Source organism: Bos mutus, chromosome 18 (genome assembly GCF_027580195.1).
Source record: "Bos mutus isolate GX-2022 chromosome 18, NWIPB_WYAK_1.1, whole genome shotgun sequence".
In the NCBI taxonomy this organism is placed as follows: Eukaryota; Metazoa; Chordata; class Mammalia; order Artiodactyla; family Bovidae; genus Bos; species Bos mutus.
In genome coordinates this window covers 15,924,359-15,941,511 of record NC_091634.1, presented here as the reverse complement: position 1 = coordinate 15,941,511, position 17,153 = coordinate 15,924,359, and the positions used below count along the sequence as shown (strand labels likewise).

General features: G+C 50.0%; 3 protein-coding genes across 3 annotated transcripts in view; 2 read left to right on the top strand and 1 right to left on the bottom strand.

Moving 5' to 3' along the window:
* The first annotated feature begins 531 nt into the window (after positions 1–531).
* Positions 532–7,550, top strand: CAPNS1 (calpain small subunit 1). The gene is given in 12 exon segments (XM_070387939.1): positions 532–657; positions 1,505–1,707; positions 2,693–2,701; positions 2,703–2,724; positions 3,043–3,132; positions 3,302–3,359; positions 3,457–3,521; positions 4,807–4,875; positions 4,981–5,059; positions 5,200–5,316; positions 6,789–6,847; positions 7,039–7,550. Coding segments are annotated over 11 exon segments (789 nt in total). The 5' UTR covers positions 532–657; positions 1,505–1,513; the 3' UTR covers positions 7,066–7,550.
* Positions 7,551–8,077: 527 nt separating this feature from the next.
* COX7A1 (cytochrome c oxidase subunit 7A1) lies at positions 8,078–9,715 on the bottom strand. Its single transcript, XM_005908222.3, has 4 exons — positions 9,594–9,715; positions 8,816–8,902; positions 8,597–8,681; positions 8,078–8,216 (listed from the first exon to the last, which is right to left on the bottom strand). Exons 1-4 carry the CDS (start codon positions 9,606–9,608, stop codon positions 8,161–8,163), a joined length of 243 nt encoding a protein of 80 aa, XP_005908284.1. The 5' UTR covers positions 9,609–9,715; the 3' UTR covers positions 8,078–8,160.
* A 137-nt stretch (positions 9,716–9,852) lies between these two features.
* ZNF146 (zinc finger protein 146) overlaps positions 9,853–17,153 on the top strand; it is a 67,764-nt gene continuing 60,463 nt past the window's right edge. Inside the window, exon 1 of the mRNA XM_070387935.1 lies at positions 9,853–9,989. The gene's annotated coding sequence lies outside the window, so the exon portion shown is untranslated. The remainder of the gene's footprint in view (positions 9,990–17,153) is intronic.

Below are 17,153 nucleotides of genomic sequence, written 5' to 3'. Positions count from 1 at the left end.
ACCCGTCCAGGAAAAATAATTCTAGGGGTCTTGGCTCAGAGGGTCAAGGGGTGTGGATGCAGGAGGCACAAGGCTGTCCGATTTGTAGGTGAAACTGGACCACCATCAGGGCTTTGCCTGCAGGATCCCCGCCATAGATGAGGGCACTTGTCCCAGACTGTGGTCCCAAACTGTGGCTGTTTGTCGTGACAAGGCTGGGATAGGAGACAAGTCCCAAGTCTTGTCCCAAGACAAGTATCAGGAGTCCTTTTCAGAGGAAACCGAAAGCCACATCTGTGAGACGATGGCAGCAGGCTTTCGGGCGAAAATCGACACTAGGTCGCCTTGGGCACGATGACTGCCCAAGTTCCCTAGGGACTGCATAGAGTAGAGAAAGACCTCAGATCTGTCAACTCAGGGCGGTGTCGGGAATGCAAGGCACTGGAAACGCAGGGTGGAGCCTGTGCAGCCGCACCCAATCACAGGAGGCGGGACCGATAAGCACATGCGCAGTCTTAATGTCGGCGCTAGGACCGGGAGGATGCGGGCTGGGCCACCCAGCAGAGCCTAACCCGGCCTTGGCAGCCTGAGTCACCCGCCCCGCCCTGCGGAGCTGGACGCAGCCGGAGGCCCCAGAGCTACACCGACGAGCGGACCGGTGGACGCGCGAACGAGGCGGTGAGCGCCCAGTCTGGACTCCCCCTGCACTCTGTAATTCCGGCCCTGGAGGCCTCCAGACCCGAAGAGATCCTAAAATCTTAGCCTCAGGGATCCACCACACCCTTGGCCTCAGATTCTAGCTCCCAGATCTGTCCGGCCTAGTTATCCTGCCCCGGGGACTCTTCCACCCTTCCTCTCAGGATCTAAAATAGGAGCCCATGGAGAGGTACCCAGTAAAGTCAGCCCTGGGTGCAGCCTCTGGGACCACGATCCGTCCTCTCAATTCTAACAGGAACTCCGTTATCCCAGGCCCCGGGGCTCAACACTTACAATCTTAGACCTGAACCCACAGACCCAGCAATGAGTGCAGTCTCACTGCTGGTTGCACCTAAATCCGTAAACCCACATTCTGGATTTCCTAAACTCTGTTTCAGGGGCCTCCAGGCGGAGAATTTCTAACCCACGATTCTGACCCGCCTCAAACCTCTAGGGCTGTGGATCTCAGATTCGAGCGCTAGCTTGGGACGCCCCCACCTTGAGAATCCCACTTGACCTGGCCAGTGCCTGGTACTTCATGATGCCTATGCGTAGACAGTCCAGAGTTTTTCAAGCCAGATGCGGACCTTTGGAACGGAAGGAGGTTTCAAACCTGATTTTCTGTCCCTATGCCACCGTCCAAGAACTACCTCCCCAGAAGCCCAGACCTCACCCCGAATGGGTCCTTAAGCCCCAGCCGGAGGATAGGTCTCCGCCTAGAGGCTTCATATTACTTCCTCACGTCCAGCAGTCAGAAATGCGTATTTTTGTGGGGGAAGGGGCGGGCTCAGGGACGAGACAGCCATCTGACCCCTTTTTCCCTTCTCAGGAATCAGCCATGTTCCTGGTTAACTCGTTCTTGAAGGGTGGCGGAGGCGGCGGAGGAGGCGGGGGCCTGGGCGGGGGTCTAGGGAATGTGCTTGGAGGCCTTATCAGCGGGGCTGGAGGCGGCGGCGGCGGCGGAGGCGGCGGCGGCGGTGGCGGCGGCGGAACCGCCATGCGCATCCTGGGCGGGGTCATTAGCGCCATTAGGTAAGGCGGGGCCTGATGATGGGCGTGGCCTGAGGAGGAGGCTTGTCCAGCAATAGAATGGGGTAACCTGGACACTGACCAGGAACCTTAATTAGGCAGGGCCCGGCCTGGGCTAGGAGACCCGCTTTGAGGGGGCCGACCTTAATGAGTTCATGGGGGCGGAGCTTGACATGGGGGTACTCTGATTATTGAGGGGACACAGTCTGATGGGACCACCGGGGCTTTGTGAGGTGGGGCTTAATGGGGCTGGGGTGGCCTACTTCCGCTAACCTGGAGACTAACGTTAAGGGGGCGGAGCCAGTGAGGCTGGTTATCACTTCATGGGGGCAAGGCTAGACTTGTGCGCACGGCGTGGCCCTCGTAGGTGGGTCAATGAGGTGTGCTCAGAAGAGGTCTTGCCCTTACAGGATTGGGGAAAAGTCCATCGAGGGGCAAGGCTGGGCTGGGAACTGATTGGATTAAAAATGTCCTAGTGAAGGGGTACGACTGAAGCGACTTAGCAGCAGTAGCAGAAATGAAGGGAGGGTAGGGGTCGGTAGGTGCCTGGTAGGTCTTAGCCACTGAGTGTAATACTTTGAAGGGGTGAGAACAAATGGAGCTGGGGTGGGATATTGAGAAGACACAAACGTTAGAAGCCATAACGATGGAGTAGGTTCCTACACAGGTGGAACCCAGGAGGTTTGGGGCCCCGGGAAGCTGGGGCCAAGCTTCTATGAGAGAAGCCCTCGAAGGGGCTGGGTCTTTTGAGGAATCTGCCATTATGTAGGTGTGCCCTGGCAAGGGGGATCTTACTGTGGGGGAACAACCAGGGCGGCAAGGATAGGGACAGGTGAAGACAAGGACTGATGAGGGTGGAGGGAGCAAGTAGGTAGGGTGGCGAGCTAGGGGTTGAGGGCTGGGGTGTGGGGGCTGGCTGCCGGTTGGAGGCCCCGCCTCCTGGTACTAACTACCGCCCCCCCCCACCCCCACCCATGTTTTCCTTCAGTGAGGCGGCTGCAGTACAACCCAGAGCCCCTGGTAAGCCCCACATGTTTTCTCATTCTGAGGCCTTTTCCAACATCCCTCCTTGTCCCTTTGAAGAAGCCCCATCCCTTTCCTTATGAAATTTATCTCACTTAATCTCTCCCTTGTAACATCCTCAAACTTAGCTATTATTTTCCAGTCGCTAAGTCATATCCAACTCTTTGCGGACTTAGCTATATCCATTCCTATTCATTGCCCACCTCGCATTCATTGATCACTCACCACTCAGCCCACTCAGACTTTCCCAACCTACCGCTGTCCCGGTCAGGGCACCCTTCCCCCTACCTGCTCTGAAATCTCCTCCCTCTGCAGCCCCCTCGCACACATTATTCCAACATTGAGGCCAATGAGAGTGAGGAGGTCCGGCAGTTCCGGAGGCTTTTTGCCCAGCTGGCTGGAGATGTAAGTAAACAGGGGACCCTAGACCCGTTCTTAACCCTTCCATGCCTTCCCTTGGGCTGCCCTTTACATGTACACTCCACCATGGCAATCCCAAAGTTCCCATCCTCCTTCATCACACCCTCAGACCCCTTTCAGTCACCCCTGACCCATTCCTAACTTCTCCCCCCAGGACATGGAGGTCAGCGCCACAGAACTCATGAACATTCTCAACAAAGTGGTGACCCGACGTGAGTGACTGGGGGCAGCAGACAGGGCAGGTTTGGAGGCATGGTGGCTGGGGTAGTTGTGATCTCTGGCCTCTGACCTTCGACCTGTATCCCACAGATCCTGATCTGAAGACTGATGGCTTTGGCATTGACACATGTCGCAGCATGGTGGCTGTAATGGATGTATCCTTGAGGGTAGTCTGGTGGAGAACTTGGGGATGAGGGAATTTTCCTTGGCTACGAATCCTAACCACTGGATTGCCAGGGAATTCCCAAGAAGGGATTTTCTGCAAGAGTGGCTGGGGCAGTCAGGGTGTAGCTTTCATACCCACAGATGTGGACATGAGTACATTAGAACACATACCCACCTATGGACATGTGGCAATACATAATAACATCAGCTGTCATAACTTGCACTTTACTTATATTTACTTGACAGCCACCTTGTTAGACAGGTATGATTATTATATTCCATTTTACAGATGAAGAAACCAGGACCTAGAGAGGCAATCATTCAACTGACCTTATAACCTTATAGCCCCACCTTGTAACTGCCATAGGTTTGCCCACACGCACACACACACATACATGAAGATATGTAGAGGCGTGTGCATGGGAACACACATCATTCACTGATTTTGGACACAGGCACATACTGCACAAAGCATTATAGACACACACATATGCATGTCATGTGATGACATACATGTGTTGTCTAGGGTGAAACAAATGCAGCTCAGCCCCCTAGCAAGGTTATCGAACCTCTCTGTGCCTCGGTTTCCCTCTCGATAAAATTGGGTGAGTGAGAATGGTGATACCAAATTGGCGTTTCATGCAAAAGGCTTAGCACAATGGGTAGCACAGAGTAAGTGGTCTGCACACACTAACTGTTACTATGATCTCACCCGGGTAGATTTTTCAGCTCTGAAGCTGTTTCTCTGTCACCCAGATACAATACTGATGGGGCTGGTATCCTGAGGACTTAGTGAGACAAGTGATGTTCCTGAGAAGTTTAGCAGTATCTGAAGTCATGTGATAAGTCTTGGCCATTGTTGCTATTTACTAAGAATTTATCAAGTGCCAGCCCTTGAGTGAGGGCTTTATACCAATATCTCATTCACTTTTTATCACAAATGCACAGGTATTTACTCTTATCACCTCATTTCCCTAGAGTTCTAAGGTACCCTGGTGTTTTACATGTCCTAACATTTATAAGTTTGAATTACTATCAAAGAACGTTATAAATGAGGATTTCATGTGATTATGTGTAGAGGGAGTCTTTATCATTTAGAAATACAAACTAAAGTACGTATGGGCAAGACGAACAGTGAAGCCGCACGCAAGGTGGCGGCACGAGGGTGGGATGGGAGCTGGGCTTCTAGCCCAGGCTCCCCTGCTTGGCCCTTACCATCATCGTGTACACTGTCCACACTTCTGGGTATGGCTATTCTTAACACCCTCCCACCAGAGTGACACGACTGGCAAACTGGGCTTCGAAGAATTCAAGTACTTGTGGAACAACATCAAAAAGTGGCAGGTGTGTTCAGCCTCTGAAACGCCTGGCACAAAGACAGCGCCCCAAGCCTTGGAAATGCCACGCCCCATGAGGCCCAGCTGAATCCTGACCTCCTTGTCCCCACAGGCCGTATACAAACAGTTTGATGTTGACCGTTCAGGGACCATTGGCAGCAGTGAACTCCCAGGGGCCTTTGAGGCAGCAGGTGTGGCTGGCAGGAACGTGGTGGGACTGGGGGTGGGACTGGTGAGGCAGCCCCCACTGCTCTGGTCTGAGCCTGAATCCTGGGGCTGGGAGAGGGTTTGGCTATGTGGCCCCCACACCTAGTAACTAAATCATTCTCAGGATTCCGCCTGAACGAACATCTCTACAACATGATCATCCGACGCTACTCAGATGAGGGAGGGAACATGGATTTTGACAATTTCATCAGCTGCCTGGTCAGACTGGATGCCATGTTCCGTAAGTGACACCCTAGCTCTCTTCCCAGGTGGGGATTTGTCCAGCCTCCTTGAGCCAAGCCTCCTTTGAGCCTGACACTGAGGTGGGCAGTGTTAGGGGCACAGCAGTGACTGAAACAGCCCATGTTCCTGCCCTGATGTTGCTCACAGTCCACAGGAGAGGCAAATTACCAGACAGTGACCGCTCGGGATGGTTAAGTCTAGGATCGGGGAAGCCTTTGCAGAGTGATGGGGGCTGTGAGGGGAAGATCAGGGTAGATCAGGTTTAGACTTGTGACTGGGAGCTCTTCAAACTTGGCAGCTGACGTAGCTTAAGTGATCAAGGAGGCCTTCCTGGAGGAGGGAGGGCATGTGTGAATTGAGACCTGATGGGTAAGAAGTGACCCCAGCAAGCGAGTGGGGAGCAGTGTTGCATTGGGAACAGCCTGTGTGAAGGCCTAGAAAGGAAAGAAGAAATGGTGATCTTGGTGATTTGGGTTAGAGTATTTCATGGAGGAGGAACCTAGGGTTCAAGGAGGCGAATTTCTTGCTCACAGCCACTTAGCTAGAAGTTGCAAAGCTAGAATTTGAACTCACATTTGTCTGAGAGAGGGGGCAGGAGCAGTGGGATGGTCAGGCCATGCAGGGCTGTGAATGCCAAGTTTGGAGGTGTCCCCATCAGACACTAATGGGGACAGTGAATAGGGTCTAGGCAGGGGAAGAACAGGGTCTCAGGTTTCCTTTAGGAAGATCTCCTGGCATGCCAAGAGCCCAGGGCGGACAGTATATTAAGAGCATGCAGGGAAGAAAAGGGGCAGGTATGTTGGGGACATGAAGGGAAGGTGGGAGAGGACAACAGGGCAGATGATGCTAAAAGCCATATATGAGAGGGTCAAGAAACGGCCTGGGATTTACCAGGAAGAGGGCCAGCTGCGAGTGGAGTGTCCAGGGTACCACACGCGTGGATCCCTGTGGGTGGTAACTGAGCCGTGAGTGAGAGAGAGCCACACAGGCTCTGTGGGCACCTGTTTACATACAGGTTTGGCTGTGAGTGGGGAACATGGAGATGAGTTTCAGGGCAGGAGTGGGGACCACACAGACTGTAGGAGCAGGAAATGCAGAGCCTCCTTCCAGTAGCTTGTTTTAGCTGGAACTGGAGGGTGTGGAGCTTAGAGGTTGGTAGGGGGCTGGGGCTTGGGCAGAGGGTGATGAGGGGCGTGAAGGTCAAGATATGGAGGCCATTATTGAGATGAGTAGCAGTCTGGGTTCCAATCCCAGTTTCCTTTTTCTCTAACACAGGCACATCACTTCACCTTTCTGTGCCTTATTTTAAAATGACACTTATCTCCTAAAATCGGATTAAATGAATTCATACATGGAAAGCACTTTATACAGGTGCTTGCCAGAGCAGACAGACTACTAGCTGTTAGTATTATCATATATTAGTATATTTTACTCCTAAAAGCCAGTCCCACCAACCCTTCCTTTCCCCAGGTGCCTTCAAATCTCTCGACAAAGATGGCACTGGACAAATCCAGGTGAACATCCAGGAGGTAAGAACCCCCATCTCCACCCTGGGATGTGGGATCCTAGCAGGGGGCCCCTCCCCTCAGCCCCATGTACCAGCTTGGAGCTAGGGCTCCCTCCCTCCCATTTTCCCAAAGACCCCTGGGTGAGAGCAGAGAAGGGCTGCTGGTATTCCTGGGTTCCCTGCTCCTCACTGTCTGTCCCTTCCTTTCCCCAGTGGCTGCAGCTGACCATGTACTCCTGAACAGGAGCCCCAGGCCTGCCCCCTCATCACCTTGCTGTAGGAGTCACCTTGGACTCTTCGGTCTCCCCCAGGGCTGATTCTGTCTGCAGTCACATCTTCGTGGGTCCTGCTGACCCCTTTCTGTCTTCTCAGCCCTTGGCACCTGGATTCTCAGTCAACAGCCAGGGCCCAACATGCTTCAACACGCCTTGCCCCTCGAGTCACCCCCACCCAGCACACCCATCTCGTCTACTCCATAACCCTTCTCTTGCACCTGTGCCAAGCCCAACATTTGTGTGACTTCCACACCCCAAGGGCCCTTCTCTTAGTTCTGGGAGGATCACTCCAGTCCCTTCATACCCAGGCACACCCATTCAGTTACCACCTGGGCACCTGAACTCCAGGCCAAAACAGGGCCACATGCCCCAGTGCCTTTGTCTGTATTCTGCTCCCAGGCTGCCAGGCCCAGGAGGAAATAAATGCACCCTAGTTGCTGCTCTCTCCGAGATCTGCCTCCTGTTCTGAGTTGGGGGATGGCTCTGCCTCTGTTTGAGGCAGAGGAAGCCTGTCTGTATGTGTCTCCTAGTCCCAGTCTTTTTTCTCATTTGAGCTGTAGCCTTATTCTTGCTGAGATCTCGCTCACATCCCATGGAAACCAAGACTAGAAGTCTGGACCATCTGTGGGAGGTCTCAGTGTCCCCCTGGCTGTGCCCCCCAGGGCCCTGTTTGCCCCTCTCAGCTTCTGTGCTTGAATGAGTCTGTCTTCACTTGCTTCTACCTCTCTGGTGTCCCACACTGTGCTCAGGATCTTCCTCCCCACCCCCGGGCCTCTGCAGGGAGAGGGGCTGCCATCCCAGGATACAAAGCAGGTCCGCAGACCCTGAGGGGACAGCCCAGGGATGCTGTTTGGGGCTTCTGGGAGGGCTGAGAGGCAGTGACATCTAGGGATAACCCTGGTCTAGTAGGAGGGTCCCAGGGTTGTCCACAGGGCAGAGATGACTTGCTGGTGGAAGGATGGGCTAGGAGGCACAAATAGGGAGCATGGAGCTGGGCTGTGTTCCCCAGGAAACCAGCACATTTATTGATGCCTGTTCGGGTCCTGCAGACTTCTTGGTTTCACTTCTTGTGAGGGAAGGAGGCCCAGCCAAGGCAGTACAGGCTGTAGAGAGTGCCTAGGGAGGGAGTGTGAGGGATACTGAATGAGGCCCCAGTTCCCTCCCTGAGCCCCATCTTGCTTCTTACCCCGTGCTGCAGGCTCGAGTCCCTTCCCAAACTGCCCTTCAGCTGGGGAAATGCTGGACCTTGATACAGACCAGGCTTCAGGCTTTCTCCCCAGATGCATCACTAGCCCAGCCACCTTCCTGGGACAGGAGCCCAAGCCCTGGATTGCTCCCTCCGTATTTGTCAGCCCAGGCTCCCATAGGGTCCCACACCAGCTCAGAATCCAATTCTCTGGTGAAACCCTAGCGCCAGAACCCGCCCCTTCCCCTCTCCATCTCTAGCCCCGCCGCCTCTTCCCGCAGTTCAGGCCGAGCCTGGCCCTGCAACTCACCCCCCAGACACAGAGTCATCGTCACTCGATACAGGATGTTGTCTGTTGCACCGCCCTTCAAGTGCACCGGGAGGCCATTGTCCTCCTGGAAGTTGGGGGCACACGATGAGAAAGGCGTTGTCAGCACCGCAGACCTTAAGCTCCTGCCACCCCCAACTTCTCTTCGGGACCAAGCGGGCGGCCCAGGCTCCTCCCCCGCTCCTCCCTCGCTCCGCCCACCTGGAAGAGTTTCTGTTTCTCAGCTACTCGGTTCTCGAAGCGGTTCCGGGCGGTTGAGCTAAAGGAGCGGACCAGCGCTTGGGAGACCTGTGCAGAGGGGATGGATGGACATTGGGGGAGTCTGGAGGGGCGTCCCGGAGGAAGTCCCTTTTGGGGGGAGGGTGTCGGACTTTCCCAGGCTCTAACTTGGGGACACTTCTGTCCCTTGGGAGCGTCTCAAAGGCAAGATGCGAACTGACCGCGCGAGTAGGGGAGGGTGTCCTGGCAGGAAAGGGATGAACGGGACTCGTGCCTAGAGGGTCTGGCTTGAAGGTTATCGGACCGTCTAGAGGATCGGACCCAGAAGGAAGGCTCACGTTCCGCGGGTCCCAGTCCCGAGAGGTTTTTTTTTTTCTTTTTCTTTTCGGTTCCCAGGGTTAATGGGAGGAGCTCAGGTCGCGGGAAGGGCAGGGCTGGATCGGGGTGCTTAGGGAATTTCCCGGCAGCCTAAGAAGTTAGGGAGAGGGGAAGGAATGCTAAGGGAGCCCTGGATGAAGGGAAGAAGTTCAAACTCTGCCCTTTCGGTCAAGTTAACGGGTCCCCGGCTGTCTCAAAAGATTTTGGGTTGGGAGCTAGGGAGAGGGGCCCCAGGCTTATTAGGAGGGAGTCCCGAGCCCTGAAGAGGGCTCACGTTCCAAGTCCCCAGATCCCGGAATTGGGGGAGAGTCTCAGATAGGGGTGAGAGTTTCTGAGAGTTTCCGAGTTGGGGGCCGCAACCCGACCCTTGGGGGGCCCTCACCCGCAGGGCCCTCATCCTGTGTCCTCGTCTTCGGCCGGAGTCACCTCCCCTCTCTGCCCAAGGACAGACGGCGCCCTCCCCTCTGGGGGAGTCCCAGGCCACGCCCCCCGCGCGCCCCAGGACACCGTGGCTCCGGAGGACGCTTTCCGATTCGTCCAATAGGTGGGCGGGGAAGACGCTGCAACCCCATCCCCGCATCCTAGTGCCGAATGGTTGGAGCACCCATCTGTTACTCATCTCAGAATTCTGTTGGTCCACGCGGAGAGGAAAGCGGTCCCAGAGAATACATTTTTGGGTTGTTTCTGCGGAGGTATCCGGCTAGGGCAAGTGCAGTTCCTCCGTTGGGTTCCTCGGATCTCTCCCTATCCGGTTGATGTTGAGAGCAACTAAAGGAAGGTAAGACACCATCTTTCGTTATACCATTTTCCTCCCACGTTGTAACAGATGCCTGTGGCTTTGGCTAAATGTCAGTGTTCGTTTTTGGGTTCAGGGACTACGTTGTATGGAAAGTACACTCAACTCACACCACATCCAGATGAGATACGAGACCCAAAGAAGTAGATTACGCCCATTTCTCATACAGGAGGGAGCATACGCTGCTTATTAAGTGGAATGAAAGGCAGGATAATTTGCTTGTTTAAATAATTATTTGTCATTATCTTTGTTTATTGTGAACCCATGTAGCCGACTGCTTAAGTTAAACATGCGCACAGAATGACTGCGCTGCATAGCAACCGTCTTTGCTTCTTCATCTTATCCCCACCTCCACACTCAGTTCTTCACCCTGGAAAACAGTGTAGTTGCTCTGTTTGTTGACTTTAGACTCCACTGCATCCTCAGCACCTGACAAATGGGTGGATTTGATAAATATTTGTCAAAGGATATACAATATAAGCCAAATGTTCTGTAACTTGGTCACTCCCACCTACTTAACCAAGTAGGTCTTCAGGGCTCCTCCTAGATTCTACTCATTTAGATATTTCCAGTCATCCAGGAAGTGGCCACACATGGGCTCATTCCCCCAGCTGTCCCCTGTTATCTGCAGCTGTGTAGGATCAGTATTCAGGGAAGAAAACAGAAATTGCTCTGGGTTGCTGCTGCTGCTAAGTCACTTCAGTCGTGTCCAACTCTGTGTGACCCCATAAACGGCAGCCCACCAGGCTCCCCCATCCCTGGGTTTCTCAAGGCAAGAACACTAGAGTGGGTTGCCATTTCCTTCTCCAATGCGTGAAAGTGAAAGCTCTGGGTTGGGATACCAGAAAGGTTGGAAAGGCTGAAGGAGTGCCCTCTAAGCAGGACTGTGAACTTATGTATGGGGCCCTGTGCAAAATGAAAATGTGGGACCCCCTCGTTCAAACAGCAAACAGCAGGAAGGAAAAAAAAAAACGCTGTTAAAAATAATAAGATATTGGGACTTGCCTGGTGGTCTAGCGGCTGGGGGCGCTCCCAGTGCAGGGGGCACGGGTTCAGTCCCTGGTCAGGGAACTAGATCCCACATGTTGCAACTAAGACCTGGCACAGCCAAATAAATAGATATTAAAAAAATAAAAATACTAAGATATAAAGCATTTTCCTTTCTTCCATTATTGTTCTTAACTTGTCATGGTGTTTTAATGTGCTATTCATTGTCATGCTCCCTGGAGCAAGGGATACCCTGGGGTGAGTCCAAGCTCTGAGTCACCTGGCTGACCTGCCCTGCAACTTTGTGTATCTGTACACATGGCTGCTGGCTGCCAGGTTCTCCTTCTCTCCCCACCAACCACTGGACCAACTGATGCCTTGGCCTGAGGTGAAGTCAAACAAGGCATCTCTCCTCACAGGCTTGCTCCCTACAGGGGGATGCAGCCTCTCTTCCAAGAAGACATAGGAGCTGGGATCAATGGTGGGCAGGACACTCGCCCCTGCTGGTCACCTGCTGAATATGCCACGGACTGCCAATTGAGGAGGGAGTAGCTGCCACTCTGCCCTGCCCTCAGAGGCCATGGGATGTGTGTAGTGGGCCTTGACCCTCCTGAAGCCCAGGCCCTCAGGAGGCAGAACTGCCTGCCTATCTCAGGGAGACAGAGTGGTGGGAAGAGAGAATGCACACAGATCAGGCTCTAAGTTCCCGATGCCTGCTCCATTGTCCCAGCAGACTTCACTTATAAAACACAAAACACAAATTCAAAGATAACACGAAGAATTACAAGGTGGCACACTTCCCTGGTGGTCTAGTGGTTAAGAATCTGCCTGCCAAAGCAGGCGACATGGTTCGATCCCTGATCAGGGAAGATTCCACATGCTGCGGAGCAACTAAGCCCGTGTACCACAACTTCTGAAGCCCGTGCACCTAGAGCCCATGCTTCACCATGAGGAGTAGCCTCCACTTACCACAACTAGAGAAAGTCCGGGTGCCATAAAGAAGACCCAGCACAGCATATAAATAAATAAATAAATCACAAAGATGTGTGTTGCATGAGCAGCAGTTCATAAAAAATAAAAAGGAATTAATTACATGATGGCAACTGCAGAGGATTAGACTCCCCACTTCTGAGGGTGGGGCTCTGTGTAGCTGCACTAGACACATGCCTCACTTTTAAGCTAGTCCTATAGGACTGACACTCAGGACATGTAAAAACTGAACTAAGAAGGCTGTTCTCTGAAGCTGCCCCTACAGGGACAGAGTCCAGAACACACTCTGTAGCACTGACCTTGGTCAGGAAGCCCTAGTCACAAACTGCTGCTGGGACTCCCCTGGTGGTCCAGTGGCTAAGACTCCTCACTCCCAATGCAGGGGACCTGCGTTCGATCCCTGGTTGGGAACTAGATCCTACATGATACAACTAAAATTTCTGCATGCAATAAATAAAATTTCTGCATGCAATAAATAAAAATTCTGCATGCTGCAACTAAAAAAAAACAAGACCTGCGTGCTCCAAGGAAGATCTGTATACTGCAACTAAGAGCTGGTGCAGCCAAATAAATAACTAAAAAGAAATATTAAAAAGAAAAAAGAAGCTGCTGCTGCCATCACTCAGGTCTCCTTTAGGAATGGGTTCATCAGCTTGCAAGACTAAAGAGTTCAACTTCAGGATCAAGAGCCAGCTGGGGGATGTAAACTCTGTTGCCCTGGGTTAGCATGAACGCTTATTGATATAACAAAAAGGCACCAAAATTCTGTGATTTCAAGAACACAGAACTTATATATTTGCCAATCTCACTCTGTGGATATTATTTGGATCTTGATATGGGCAAACAAAAAAAACTGCAACATTTTTGAGACAATTGGAAATTTAAACAATGATTGACTTAAAAAAATTTTTTTTTAATGTGTTTATTTTTGGCTCTCCTGGGTCTTTGTTGCTGCGAGAGTTTTCTCTGGTTGCAGGCTTCTTATTTCAGCGGCTTCCCTTGTTGCGGACCACAGGCTCGAGGGCACTGAGCTTCAGTAGCTGCAGCATGTGGGCTCAGTAGTTGCGGTTCCCGGCTCTAGAGCACAGGCTCAACACTTACGGCCAACGGAGTGAGTTGCTCCTTGGCATGCGGGATCTTCCTGGATCAGGGATCGAACCCGACTCTCCTGCATTGGTGGGCAGATTCTTTACCACTGAGCCACCAGGGAAGTCCCAATGATTGACTTTGCCCTCAACATTTTATGAAAAATTTCAAAGATACAGAAAGGGTAAAGGAATCTTCTAGTAAACACTCATATACCCACCACCTAGATTCTATAATAAACACTTTGCTACATTTGCCTTATCATATAACTAGTCATCTATACCTCTATTCATCCATATATTTTTTTGATCTATTTTAAAATAGATTGCAGACATTAATATTTTTAATTCAAATACTTCATGTGTCATGGACTTACCTGGTGGCTCAGATGGTAAAGCATCTGCCTACAGAGACCCAGGTTCGATCCCTGGGTTGGGAAGATCCTCTAGAGAAGGAAATGGCAACCCACTCCAGTACTCTTGCCTGGATAATCCCATGGACGGAGGAGCGTTGTAGGCTACAGTCCATGGGGTCGCAAAGAGTCGGACACGACTGAGTGACTTCACTTCTACTTCTCTACTTCATGTGTCATTAACTAGACTGCTTGGATATTTTATTATAGTAAATAATTTAAACTTTTATTTCTATTGTGGTTGTGTTTTTTTTTTTAAGAGTGAGTCTCTGCTGCTGCTGCTAAGTCGCTTCAGTTGTGTCCGACTCTGTGCGACCCCATAGATGGCAGCCCATCAGGCTCCACTGTCCCTGGGATTCTCCAGGCAAGAACACTGGAGTGGGTTGCCATTTCCTTCTCCAATGCATGCAAGTGAAAAGTGAAAGTGAAGTCTCTCAGTCGCGTCCGACTCTTAGTGACCCCATGGACTGCAGCCTTCCAGGCTTCTCCGTCCATGGGATTTTCCAGGCAAGACTACTGGAGTGGGGTGCCATTGCCTTCTCCAAGTGAGTCTCTACAATTTAGAAATACATACTCAAATATTTTTGGAATAATGTGAAGTCTAGTATCTAACTGCCAAGAAACAAATCACCTCAAAATGTGGAAGCGTAACATAACAGTAAACATTTCACAGCCTCTGTGGGTCAGAAATATGGGGATTTAGCTCAGCTACAGCTTCACAGCTCAGGATAGTGGTGGGCAGGAACCTACCAGCATTTGCCTGTCCTGAATGGGGAGGGAGACTGATGGCCGCCAGGCAGCCTTCTAGAGTCCAGAACCAAGCTTTGGTGTCACGCTGCTGCCATCTTGTGGCAGGTCTGGAAAACAGCCCCTCCCACCTCTACTTTCCACATTCTAATCCTTTTTGAAGATGTTTTAGGACTTGTCTTTAGAAAAGATTTACTTTTAACTCCCCAGTTGTTGAGTAGACCGTGAGTTCAATATGGTTTAAAATTCATAAGTGTGCATAGGAAGAAAAATCTTCCTTCTGATCACTCTCTGTGATCCTCTCCAAGGGAACCATTCTGTGTTATTATGTGTCCTTCCAAGGAAATGTTATACATGTAAAAAACAAAACAAAACAAAAATAACCCCTCAAATACAACAACAAAAGTACAAAAATATACTCGGCCTTCCTCAGGCATAAAAGGGTAATTCCTGAAATCAGCAGTTATTCAGTGATATTTATTGATCCTGATTTGAACAAGCAATATGTATATATTTTCAACAAAGAAAAAATATAAAAATAATATGACCAAACGGGGAAATGTGAACACTGACTGAAAACTTTATTATATGAAGGAATTAATGTTCATTTTTTAGGGGTAATATGGAGCTTGAAACTGTATACAGGCCCCTGTGTCCCTGATTTTTGAAGTAAAAGGCTTTTGCTTTAGTCTCCTAGTCCTCCCCAGAGTCCCAAAAGGCTTGCTCAAGAGTTAATGATTAGAAAATGTGAAGATGTAGAAACAAGAAATAGCTGTTGGACTGGGAAGCCAGTAACAGTTTAGACTATAAACCAGTCACATAGCAGAATCACAACACCCAGTTCCCTGAAGATATGAAGGTCTGGCACACCTTCTTAAGTTGTTCCTGTAAGGAACCAGACCCCCACCAGCTGAAAACTGCTGGCCTCAAGCACATAGACCCCAGAACAGTTGAAACCAGAAGACTGACAACGTGCAAAACTTCACCTTGATCCCAACCAATCAACACATTTCAGTATAATAGCTCCAGTGTTTGAACAAAATATTTCATTAATTCAGCTCTTTGATGAGATTCATTTTAACAATTCTTACTGCATTTGAAAACAATGCATTTAATAAGATTCAGAAGAATCTCTTTGGGTGCCAAAGTTTTGTCATATAAAGAATTATTCCTGTAATTCTCCCAATAGTTTAATAGCTCCACTATCTTTTCTGGTCATACTTATAGCTCCATTGCTTGTAATTCCTTTACAAAATTTTCAGTTTCATGTGTACTGATTAATAATGCCTTTTTATAATCCTGGTGGTATGTTCAATCCTGTGAGTATAGAGTTGAATTTAAGTAAAACTAAAGTGTCATAAAATTATCTTTTTGTGTTTTTTTTTTCCCTTTGGCAGTACGAATAGCTTGCAGGATCTTAGTTCTCTAACTAGGGATTGAGCCCAAACCCTTGGTGATAGCATGGAGTCCTAACCACTGGACTGCCAGGGAATTTCCTCATAAAATTATCTTGATATGTCACATAAATAAAAAGTATTGTGAAGTTTGCAGTATCAGTATTCTAAGGAAATAGACTATATCAAATCTATGCCAGACTTGATGGCCTAAAAAGAATTGCTTCTTAGTATTTCACAGCAGTGTAGGTTTGGTTTGATGAGATATATGCCCTTATTATTGAGATGTAGAGTTCTAACTTATCTGTTGATTTATTATGGAAAAATTATATACACTATATCCCAAAATAGAAGTTTTTTTTTTTTTTCTTGGCTGAGCTGTATGGCTTGTGGGATCTTTGTTCCCCAACCAGGGATTGAACCTGGGCCCTCAGCAGTGAAAGTGCCAAGTCCTAAGTTGTTTCACTGATACTGTGTCACACCAGATGCAAGTAAGTACAAATAAGGTTAAGGTAAAGGAACCCTCCTTTAGCAGTGGGGTGAGTAGGAGACAATCAAAACAGATCACCCCACCAGGTAAAGAACCTGGAGCAGATGAGGTTCTGGCTGAGAGGGTGGTGGAAATACAGAATGGGCTGAGGAAGAAGGAAGCTATCAGTTATGGCCTTGTGACCGGTTACAAAAATGAAAATTGTAGTGGCTTTCCATACTTCCCATTTGCCTATTTAAAAAAAACATGTACTTGCTTGACTGTGCTGGCTGTTTGTTATGGCAGGTGAGCTCTTTAGTTGCGGATTGTGGGATTGAACCCCGGCCCCCTGTGTTGGGAGCCCCAAGTCTTAGCCACTGGCCCCCAGTGAAGTCTCTTATTAGCCTCTGTGTGTGTTAGTTGCTCAGTCGTGTCCTACTCTTTGTGACCCCATGGACTATAACCCACCAGTCTCCTCTGTCCTTGGAATTCTCTAGGCAAAAATACTGGAGTAGGTTGCCATGCCCTTCTCCAGGGGATCTTCCTGACCCAGGGATTGAACCTGGATTTCCTGCATTGGAGGCATTCTTTACCATCTGAGCCACGAAGAATGGCCAGTCGCCCATTTTCCTACTGTATGTATTTATTTGTACGTGCTATTTTCTCCTCTTTCCTTGATACATTTTTAGTTTATATGCAAGTTTTTGGAAGTTACTTTACAATTGAGCCTTAAACTAGTATTCAGTCAGACTGTGACTTGAGGAGTAATTAATATAGCCAGTAATGCATACAGTGACTTCTGGGGTCTGTGCATCTCACTTAGGGGAAAGGGGGAGAATTTCTTCATTTGTAATGAGGACAGTTGTATCTTGTTACATGACTAAGTTTCTCATTTTGCAGTTGTATAGGGGCTTACATGGGTGTAGAGCGTGCTACACTAATCAGTCCAAGAGATAGACAGTGTTGATTACTGATTTATTGCCCTTTAGCTCTAAATTCTGGAGAAGGCAATGGCACCCCACTCCAATACTCTTGCCTGGAAAATCCCATTGGACGGAGGA